The following is a 12,136-nucleotide window of genomic DNA, read 5'->3' on the forward strand; positions in this document are numbered from 1 at the left end:
CTTTTTTCAAATCCATTCCTGGCTTTGGCTTCAAATCTTTGGCAGATAATCTGTCAGATAATCTTTCTGTGTAAATGGACCCTAACAGTTTTTTTAGGTGATTGGTTCCCTTTAAAGGACAACTCCTGCCAAAACTATTTTTTAATATGTTATTACTTATGGAAAGTTAGACAAATTTTTTATGTACATTAATTATGGGAAATGCACATATAGGGCTTTTTCCCTTAATTTAGTAGATAAGGGAGACTTCAGATTCTCTAAAATACTGTGACGTCACGAACAGGGGGTGTAATTCCAATGGAGTGTCCAGCAGGTGGCGCGCTATATAGAGAATTTAATGAGTACCATTGACTTCTATATATATTGCACCCCTGCAGGACACTCCATTGGAATTACCATGGATGTGTATGTAAATGTAATATACAGTATGTTTTTGATTGAATACATTTATGGAATACTTTGGGGAGCAAGTGTCCTTGTGCAAGTGTCCTTGTTTCCCAAAGTAATCCATAAGTGTATTTACCAAGTACATTTGGAGGGCACCGAGCAGGGAGGGAGAGAAGTGCATCTACCTCCCCCCTCCCTCCCCGGTGCTGCTGCTGCTGCCACATATACACAGTACTACTACTCCCATTATCTGCTCATAGTATGAGCAGATAATGAGGAGTAGTACCTGTGCTATCCCCATTAAGCCGCCGCACAGTTGCTCCTCACAAGGGATTCAGCATGCCCCCTCCGCCGCTCCCCCTCCTAGCTAACAATTTCTAACTATCCCGCCGCTCTCTGCTCCCATATACCGCCTCCCGGTCCGCACTGCATGCCGGTCGGGGACAGGAAGCACTGGGAGCGCCGTGCTCCCTGCGGGGTGGGGGTGCTTCCTGACCCCGGCCAGCATGCAGTGCGAACCGGGAGGCGGTATATGGGAGCGGAGAGAGGCGGCGGAGAGAGGCGGGATAGTTAGAAATTCTCGAGGTCAGAAACCAAAACAAATTCACTCTTCTTTATTTTAAACAAAATTCAGAAACCAATAATTAGGGATAAGTGGATGTACAGTAGGAACGATGCGAAGCGCAGGGCTTTAAAGTGTGCTCCGCTCCATCCTGCCCCTCACCAGGTACTGGAAAAAAGAATCCAGTCTTGGGAAACTGGGAGAAGTTTCCCAGGACGGGATGGATCTTTTCCAGCACCTGGGGAGGAGCGGAGAACACTTCAAAGCCCGGCAGACAGATGAGCAGAATGCCGGTAGGAAGGAAGAGCTTCAGTCAGTGGTTTGTCCGTGGTTCTGGGGGATGATTATATGCAGAAATAACGGATTGAATTAATATTTGTACCAAGATTTATTCCCCATTATCATCCACCCACAGGAAGATATACCGGGGCATGCCTCCTGATGGTGGCCACGAGGACACACTTTCCTCCCGTATCGGGATAATAGAGCACCAATGGCTTCATATGCATCATGTATATAGCCTAATGGTGTGTTTACACAGAGAGATTTATCTGACAGATTCTTGAAGCCAAAGCCAGGAATGGATTTAAAAAGAGGAGAAATCTCAGTCTTTCCTTTATGACTAGAAATGAGAGAACCTGGAGCAGCTGGAGTCCATCCGAACCCGAACTTTCGGCATTTGATTAGCGGCGGCTGCTGAAGTTGGATAAAGCCCTAAGGCTATGTGGAAAACATGGATATAGTCATTGGCTGTATCCATGTTTTCCAGACAATCTTAGAGCTTTATCCAAGTTCAGCAGCCCCCGCTAATCAAATGCCGAACATCCGGGTTCGGATCGACTCGAACCTGGTTCGCTCATCTCTATTTATGACCTGTTCTGTTTACAGTCTGTTCCTGGCTTTGGCTTCAAAGATCTGTCATATAAATCTGTCTGTGTATACGTACCATAAGTCCACAAGGCATTTATGGTGTACGTCACATGTATCCATCCACATCTCACCAAGACCAGAATGCCGACGTCTTCTGGCTTACAGCAACGGGCGCCATTCATTCCAATGACTTGAGTAGTGCCTCCATTGGGACTATTTAAATCCAAAAACATTGATTTTACAGGGCTCAGAAGGCTGCAGCATGTAGTCTCCATATGTACAGAAACTAGAGGTGACGCCATTAGTGCCATCAGCCCATTTATAGCAGAATGCCAACAGTATACCATATGCAGGATGGGAATATAACCTCTCACACAGGCCTAAAACATAAAAGTCTATATCTTATATATTTATATTATACATTGCTCCCCTCTCTTCACCACAGCTATGAGGTAACCTCCATCACAGGACGTACAGTCAGTAATCTTCCCGCTCTCAGGTCACATGACTCTGCTCCACACACCACCAGCCGCGACATTGATCACGTGATCGGCTTGGCGGGCTTTTTGAGCGGCCCCGCTCTCCTCAAACATCACCGCCGCCATCTTGTGAGATGCAGAGACAGTCACGACTAAAGCGGGAGCTGCAGCTCCTCAGCACCGAGCCGCCCTCCGGGGTCAGCTGCTGGCTGGTGGGCGATAAGATACTGCAGTCACGCTATCAGCACTTCACTGAAATGGAGTCACACTATCAGCACTAGGAATTGCAGTGCTCCTATATACCATGTGTTACGGTAATAGCCAGGACTAGTTAGTTCCAGGCTCCAGAATGTGCCAGGAAGATCATAGGGTGACACCTACATGTAAGACTAACAAAAGAATGCCAACTCTTAACCCCTTCAGGTCCATTCACCCACTGTTAACCCCTCAGATCCACAACTGTTCAATTACCCCACTGTTAACCTCTTCACATCCACTACAATCTAATTCATCCACTGTTAACCCCTTTAGATCCACAACACTTCAATTCATCCACTTTTAACCCCTTCACATTCACCACAGTTTAATTCATATACTGTTAACCCTTTCAGCTCCAGGAATATTTTATTTTTTTCTAACTATATGTAATTTTTAACACCTGAAAACCAGGCTCATTTTAATTTATTTCTCTTATTTGTCTTAGACATAGAGGAACCATTATTACTGTACGGATTCGGAGTAATGTGATGGTAAAATGTCTATTTGGGGTTATATGTCGCACATTTTGAAGTCCAATAAAATCCCGAAAACAAATTGTTATCCAATCTCGCTACCATATCCTAGAAGAGCGCTTACTCTCGTACAGGTTCTGTGATTTTCAGACATTTTTACTGTACGGATTTGGAGTAATGTGATGGTAAAGTGTCTATTTGGGGCTATTTGTCCCACTATTTGAAGTCCAATAAAATCACGAAACCAAATTGTTATCCAATCACTTTACCATATCCTAGAAGAGTGCTTACTCTGTTACAGGTTCTGTGATTTTCAGACATTTTTACTGTACGGATTCGGAGTAATGTGATGGTAAAGTGTCTATTTGGGGTTATATGTCGCACATTTTAAAGTCAAATAAAATCACGAAATCAAATTGTTATCCAATTTTGCTACCATATCCTAGAAGAGCGCTTACTCTCGTACAGTTTCTGTGATTTTCAGACATTTTTACTGTACGGATTCGGAGTAATGTGATGGTAAAGTGTGTATTTGGGGCTATATGTCCCACTATTTGAAGTCCAATAAAATCACGAAATCAAATTGTTATCCAATCTCACTACCATATCCTAGAAGAGCGCTTACTCTCTTACAGGTTCTGTGATTTTCAGACATTTTTACTGTACGGATTCAGAGTAATGTGATGGTAAAGTGTCTATTTGGGGTTATATGTCGCACATTTTAAAGTCAAATAAAATCACGAAATCAAATTGTTATCCAATCTCGCTACCATATTCTAGAAGAGCGCTTACTCTCGTACAGGTACTGTGATTTTCAGACATTTTTACTGTACAGATTCGGAGTAATGTGATGGTAAATTGTCTATTTGGGGCTATATGTCCCACTATTTGAAGTCCAATAAAATCACGAAATCAAATTGTTTTCCAAACTCGTTACCATATCCTAGAAGAGCGCTTACTCTCATACAGGTTCTGTGATTTTGAGACATTTTTACTGTAGGGATTCGGAGTAATGTGATGGCAAAGTGTCTATTTGGGGCTATATGTCGCACATTTTGAAGTCCAATAAAATTACGAAATCAAATTGTTATCCAATCACACTACAATATCCTAGAAGATCGCTTACTCTCGTACAGGTTCTGTGATTTTCAGACATTTTTACTGTACGGATTCGGAGTAATGTGATGGTAAAATGCCTATTTGGGGCTATATGTCCCACTATTTGAAGTCCAATAAAATCACGAAATCAAATTGTTATCCAATCTCACTACCATATCCTAGAAGAGCGCTTACTCTGTTACAGGTTCTGTGATTTTCAGACATTTTTACTGTAGGGATTCGGAGTAATGTGATGGTAAAGTGTCTATTTGGGGTTATATGTCGCACATTTTAAAGTCAAATAAAATCACGAAATCAAATTGTTATCCAATCTCGCTACCATATTCTAGAAGAGCGCTTACTCTCGTACAGGTTCTGTGATTTTCAGACATTTTTACTGTACGGATTCGGAGTAATGTGATGGTAAAGTGTCTATTTGGGGCTATATGCCCCACTATTTGAAGTCCAATAAAATCACGAAATCAAATTGTTATCCAATTTCGCTACCATATCCTAGAAGAGCACTTACTCTCGTACAGTTTCTGTGATTTTCAGACATTTTTACTGTACGGATTCGGAGTAATGTGATGGTAAATTGTCTATTTGGGGCTATATGTCCCACTATTTGAAGTCCAATAAAATCACGAAATCAAATTGTTTTCCAAACTCGTTACCATATCCTAGAAGAGCGCTTACTCTCATACAGGTTCTGTGATTTTGAGACATTTTTACTGTAGGGATTCGGAGTAATGTGATGGTAAAGTGTCTATTTGGGGCTATATGTCGCACATTTTGAAGTCCAATAAAATCACGAAATCAAATTGTTATCCAATCTCGCTACCATATCCTAGAAGAGCGCTTACTCTCGTACAGGTTCTGTGATTTTCAGACATTTTTACTGTACGGATTCGGAGTAATGTGATGGTAAAATGCCTATTTGGGGCTATATGTCCCACTATTTGAAGTCCAATAAAATCACGAAATCAAATTGTTATCCAATCTCACTACCATATCCTAGAAGAGCGCTTACTCTGTTACAGGTTCTGTGATTTTCAGACATTTTTACTGTACGGATTCGGAGTAATGTGATGGTAAAGTGTCTATTTGGGGTTATATGTCGCACATTTTAAAGTCAAATAAAATCACGAAATCAAATTGTTATCCAATCTCGCTACCATATTCTAGAAGAGCGCTTACTCTCGTACAGGTACTGTGATTTTCAGACATTTTTACTGTACGGATTCGGAGTAATGTGATGGTAAAGTGTCTATTTGGGGCTATATGCCCCACTATTTGAAGTCCAATAAAATCACGAAATCAAATTGTTATCCAATTTCGCTACCATATCCTAGAAGAGCGCTTACTCTCGTACAGGTTCTGTGATTTTCAGACATTTTTACTGTACGGATTCGGAGTAATGTGATGGGAAAGTGTCTATTTGGGGCTATATGTCGCACATTTTGAAGTCCAATAAAATTACAAAATCAAATTGTTGTCCAATCTTGTTACCATATCCTAGAAGAGCGCTTAGTCTCGTACAGTTTCTGTGATTTTCAGACATTTTTACTGTACGGATTCGGAGTAATGTGATGGTAAAGTGTCTATTTGGGGCTATATGCCCCACTATTTGAAGTCCAATAAAATCACGAAATCAAATTGTTATCCAATTTCGCTACCATATCCTAGAAGAGCGCTTACTCTCGTACAGGTTCTGTGATTTTGAGACATTTTTACTGTAGGGATTCGGAGTAATGTGATGGTAAAGTGTCTATTTGGGGCTATATGTCGCACATTTTGAAGTCCAATAAAATTACGAAATCAAATTGTTATCCAATCACACTACAATATCCTAGAAGAGCACTTACTCTCGTACAGTTTCTGTGATTTTCAGACATTTTTACTGTACGGATTCGGAGTAATGTGATGGTAAAGTGTCTATTTGGGGCTATATGTCGCACATTTTGAAGTCCAATAAAATTACAAAATCAAATTGTTATCCAATCTTGTTACCATATCCTAGAAGAGCGCTTAGTCTCGTACAGTTTCTGTGATTTTCAGACATTTTTACTGTAGGGATCTGGAGTAATGTGATGGTAAAGTGTCTATTTGGGGCTATACACCTGATAATTTGAAGTCCAATAAAATTACGAAATCAAATAGTTCTCCATCTTGTTCTTGTTGTTGGACGCTCTTGGTAGACGACTTCCAATCCCAGGAGGGACCAGCTTCATGGCTGATGGAGGATAACCATTAAGAGACTTTTTTTCAGGACTGTTCTTCTATTCTAGTTTAATAAGTCTATGTTCCTTTTAAGTTTAGGTTAGGGACTCGCAAGAGAATGAGGACCCTTGATGTGGCTTGCGAGCTTACGATATTTCTTGCCTATTTTTTTCTTCTAGTTTTCAACGGTAAAAGATATCTACTAATACCTCATTGAAGATTGGACATCGAGCCATCAAGGAGCTCCACTAGACTAAAGCTGCTTTCACATGCAGCAGATTTTAGGCAGATTTTCTGCTGGAGAGGATGATGGCAGGGGCATGCTCAGTGTTCCTCCAGTGCCCTGTATCCCTCAGTGTCCCCCTGCCATCATCCTTTCCGGCAGCCACAGCCCACACAGCTCTGGGAGTCGGGTTGTGACATAACCATGTTATCCAGGAAGTGACATCACCATGTTATCCAGGAAGTGACATCACCATGTTATCACGGAAGTGACATCGTCATGTTATTCAGGAAGTGAAGCATTGATGCAGTAGTAAGTGCAGAGAAAAAAGTGCTTTCTAAGCATTTCCCGTAATAGGTGTATATTGGGGATTTGTATAACTTTTGGGTGACAATACAATAACAATACAAAAATGTTTTAGCCAGACTTCTTCTATAAAAGCATAGAAGTTGGCACAGGGGAGGGGCATCAGCAGGCGCCAGCAGCTCACACAGGCCCCTCAGCGCTCTTTATTAGGTAGCAGAAACAAGACCGCTAGGGCGGTAAGTAGCTGTCAGTCAGTGGCAGCTGCATGGCCCTATAATGCACTGGGGAAGACTTGCAGAATAGTAAGGGTGCTTTCACACACTGCGGATTTGATGCAGATTTTCTACAGAAGATTTGAAACTTCAGGTTGACTTTGGTTTGGTAACAGACAATCTGCTGCAGAAAATCTGCCTAAAATCTGCTGCATGTGAAAGCAGCTTTAGTCTAGTGGGGCTCCTTGATGGCTCGATGTCCAATCTTCAATGAGGTATTAGTAGATATCTTTTACCGTTGAAAACTAGAAGAAAAAAATAGGCAAGAAATATCGTAAGCTCGCAAGCCACATCAAGGGTCCTCATTCTCTTGCGAGTCCCTAACCTAAACTTAAAAGGAACATAGACTTATTAAACTAGAATAGAAGAACAGTCCTGAAAAAAGTCTCTTAATGGTTATCCTCCATCAGCCATGAAACTGGTCCCTCCTGGGATTGGAAGTCGTCTACCAAAAGCGTCCAACAACAAGAACAATATGGAGAACTATTGGATTTCGTGATTTTATTGGACTTCAAATTATCAGGTGTATAGCCCCAAATAGACACTTTACCATCACATTACTCCAAATCCCTACAGTAAATAGGTCTGAAAATCACAGAACCTGTACGTGAGTAAGCGCTCTTCTAGGATATGGTAACAAGATTGGATAACAATTTGATTTTGTAATTTTATTGGACTTCAAAATGTGCGACATATAGCCCCAAATAGACACTTTACCATCACATTACTCCGAATCCGTACATTAAAAATGTCTGAAAATCACAGAAACTGTACGAGACTAAGCGCTCTTCTAGGATATGGTAGCGAAATTGGATAACAATTTGATTTCGTGATTTTATTAGACTTCAAATAGTGGGACATATAACCCCAAATAGACACTTTACCATCACATTACTCCGAATCCGTACAGTAAAAATGTCTGAAAATCACAGAACCTGTACGAGAGTAAGCGCTCTTCTAGGATATGGTAGCGAAATTGGATAACAATTTGATTTCGTGATTTTATTAGACTTCAAATAGTGGGACATATAGCCCCAAATAGACACTTTACCATCACATTACTCCGAATCCGTACAGTAAAAATGTCTGAAAATCACAGAACCTGTACGAGAGTAAGCGCTCTTCTAGAATATGGTAGCGAAATTGGATAACAATTTGATTTCGTGATTTTATTAGACTTCAAATAGTGGGACATATAGCCCCAAATAGACACTTTACCATCACATTACTCCTAATCCGTACAGTAAAAATGTCTGAAAATCACAGAAACTGTACAAGAGTAAGCGCTCTTCTAGGATATGGTAGTGAGATTGGATAACAATTTGATTTCGTGATTTTATTGAACTTCAAATAGTGGGACATATAGCCCCAAATAGACACTTTACCATCACATTACTCCGAATCCGTACAGTAAAAATGTCTGAAAATCACAGAATCTGTATGAGAGTAAGCGCTCTTCTAGGATATGGTAAAGTGATTGGATAACAATTTGATTTCGTGATTTTATTGGGATATAAATAATGCGACATATAGCCCCATATAGACACTTTCCCATCACATTACTCCAAATTCCTACAGTAAAAATGTCTGAAAATCACAGAATCTGTACGAGAGTAAGCGTTCTTCTAGGATATGGTAACGAGATTAGATAACAATTTGATTTCGTGATTTTATTGGACTTCAAAGTGTGCGACATATAGCCCCAAATAGACACTTTCCCATCACATTACTCCAAATTCCTACAGTAAAAATGTCTGAAAATCACACAATCTGTACGAGAGTAAGCGCTCTACTAGGATATGGTATCGAGATTGGATAACAATTTGATTTCGTGATTTTATTGGGATACAAATAGTGCGACATATAGCCCCAAATAGACACTTTCCCATCACATTACTCCAAATTCCTACAGTAAAAATGTCTGAAAATCACACAATCTGTACGAGAGTAAGCGTTCTACTAGGATATGGTAACGAGATTGGATAACAATTTGATTTCGTGATTTTATTGGACTTCAAAGTGTGCGACATATAGCCCCAAATAGACACTTTCCCATCACATTACTCCAAATTCCTACAGTAAAAATGTCTGAAAATCACAGAATCTGTACGAGAGTAAGCGTTCTACTAGGATATGGTAACAAGATTGGATAACAATTTGATTTCGTGATTTTATTGGACTTCAAAGTGTGCGACATATAGCCCCAAATAGACACTTTCCCATCACATTACTCCGAATCCGTACAGTAAAAATGTCTGAAAATCACAGAACCTGTACGAGAGTAAGCGTTCTACTAGGATATGATAATGAGATTGGATAACAATTTGATTTTGTGATTTTATTGGACTTCAAAGTGTGCGACATATAGCCCCATATAGACATTTTCCCATCACATTACTCCAAATTCCTACAGTAAAAATGTCTGAAAATCACAGAATCTTTACGAGAGTAAGCGTTCTACTAGGATATGGTAGTGTGATTGGATAACAATTTGATTTCGTGATTTTATTGGGATATAAATAATGCGACATATAGCCCCAAATAGACACTTTCCCATCACATTACTCCAAATTCCTACAGTAAAAATGTCTGAAAATCACACAATCTGTACGAGAGTAAGCGTTCTACTAGGATATGGTAACGAGATTGGATAACAATTTGATTTCGTGATTTTATTGGACTTCAAAGTGTGCGACATATAGCCCCAAATAGACACTTTACCATCACATTACTCCAAATTCCTACAGTAAAAATGTCTGAAAATCACAGAATCTGTACGAGAATAAGCGCTCTTCTAGGATATGGTAGTGTGATTGGATAACAATTAGATTTTTTTTATTTTATTGGACTTCAAAAAATGCGACATATAGCCCCATATAGACACTTTCCTATCACATTACTCCGAATTCCTACAGTAACAGTGATTCTTCTATAAGACAAATGAGAGAAATAAATTAAAATGAGCCGGGTTTTCAGGTGGTAAATATTATGTGGCGAAATTTATTGCATCACAAGAAGCAGAACCCCATTCACCTTCTCAGTACAAGGATTCACAGCAAATCTCACTGCAAACTGGCAGCGTGAAATCCGCTACGAATCCGGTAATGTAAAGTAACCCTTAAGCGGTTATACGGGCAGGAATGAAGCAAAATACATTTATGTTCTTATAGGTGTTAATTAAAATAATAATAATAATAATAATATTTTTTTTTTTTTATATAGCACCAACAGATTCCGCAGCACTTTAAAATTTTAGGATTGTTTTACATATAGTTAGAAAAAAATAAAATATTCCCGGAGCTGAAGGGGTTAACAGTATATGAGTTAGATTGTAGTGGATGTGAAGGGGTTAACAGTGGGTGAATGGATCTGAAGGGGTTAAGAGTTGCCATTCTTTAGTCTTACATGTAGATGTCCCCCTCTGATCTTCCTGGCACATTCTGAAGCCTGGAACTAACTAGTCCTGGCTATTACCGTAATACATGGTATATAAGAGCACTGTAATTTCTAGTGCTGATAGCGTGACTCCATTTTTGTGAAGTGCTGATAGCGTGACTGCAGTGATAAGATGGACGAGCTGCGGGCTCAGGTGGTGGGCGGCCCGGGAACCCCCTATGAGGGCGGGGTGTTCAGCCTGGAGGTCACCGTGCCGGACAGATACCCCTTCGAGCCCCCTCGGGTGCAGTTTGTCACCCCCATTTACCACCCGAACATAGACACCGCCGGCAGGATCTGCCTGGACATCCTGAAGCCGCCGCCTAAAGGCGCCTGGAGGCCGGCCCTGAGCCTGTCCTCCGTCCTGACCTCCATCCAGCTCCTCATGGCCGAGCCCAACCCGGAGGACCCCCTGATGGCGGACATCGCCCGGGAATACAAGTACCACAGGGCCGCGTACAGCGCCACCGCCCGGAGCTGGACGGAGAAGCACGCCAAACCCCGGGACACCAGCGCCCACAGCCTGGCGCAGAAAAGGCGCAGCGCTGACCAGGCAGAGCCCGCCAAAAAGCCCCGGCCCGGGCTACCATGATGGCACTATAGCGGACATTACAGGACAGCTGCAGTTACCGCACTCACCGCCAGGTGGCAGTCATGTTACGTGTGCTGAATAAATAAGCGTGTATATACACAGAGGGGTCACCATACAGTATGTTCACATTGTGCGGCTGTAGTGGGCTGTCAGATGCCTCCTGCTATAGTTTCTTATGGACTGTAATGTATATGGATGCAGGAGCAGAGTCAGCTCTCTATAGAGGTCAGGAGGAGGAGAGAGGAGGTGCTGCAGTGATCATGTGATCTGTGCCTTGTTACTTGATGACCTCTGAGGCTTTGATATCACATATAATCCACTTGTAAAATACTTCACTGTTTCTCATGGTGTCCTGATTCTCCATTTTGTTAATGTTTAGGGGCAGAGCTATGGCCTGTGGTACACTGATCCGCTCTGTGTGACTATTGCTGCTCTGTTCCCTCATCACTGCAGAGCACCACATGAATATTCATAAGAAGTGGGGGGGGGGATGGGTGGATCGGTACACCAAATGCTGTGGTACCACCCCCAGTGCACCAAACCACCTAATTAATAAAACAGATTTAAAGACAACTAAAGGTGATGGTAAGAAAATTACCTTTTATTCTAAGCGGCTTCTGTACTATAGGGACAAAACAGCAGGTTAGAGTCTTATAATCTGCTGTTGGCTTCTCTCTAACCCTTTCACTACATATCACATACCTGTACGTCATGACTGGCTGTGACTTCATGTATCAGCAGTAGATGTGATATAAAGCAAGTTTGCAATTTACTTTGTTATCATGCTGTTAAACAGGGATGGGGAACGTTCGGCCCTCCAGCTGTTGCAAAACTACAACTCCTGGACAGCTAAAGCTGAACTTACCAGAAATCCAGGTCCATCTGGCAGATGGGGATTTGTGAGAGAGACTGCGAGGGAACAGGGGTAAGAGCTGCCAATGAAAATTGGGTGACCCTCGAG

At 41.3% G+C, this 12,136-nt stretch overlaps 1 protein-coding gene across 1 annotated transcript; it reads left to right on the plus strand.

Annotated features, from left to right (window-relative positions):
- The first annotated feature begins 2,402 nt into the window (after positions 1 to 2,402).
- Positions 2,403 to 11,278, plus strand: LOC138800536 (ubiquitin-conjugating enzyme E2 T-like). Its single transcript, XM_069982285.1, has 2 exons — positions 2,403 to 2,530; positions 10,710 to 11,278. The coding sequence occupies exons 1-2, from the start codon at positions 2,433 to 2,435 to the stop codon at positions 11,173 to 11,175; spliced, it is 564 nt and encodes a 187-aa protein (XP_069838386.1). The 5' UTR covers positions 2,403 to 2,432; the 3' UTR covers positions 11,176 to 11,278.
- The last annotated feature ends 858 nt before the right edge of the window (positions 11,279 to 12,136 follow it).

Source organism: Dendropsophus ebraccatus, chromosome 9, assembly GCF_027789765.1.
Source record: "Dendropsophus ebraccatus isolate aDenEbr1 chromosome 9, aDenEbr1.pat, whole genome shotgun sequence".
Lineage (NCBI taxonomy): Eukaryota > Metazoa > Chordata > Amphibia > Anura > Hylidae > Dendropsophus > Dendropsophus ebraccatus.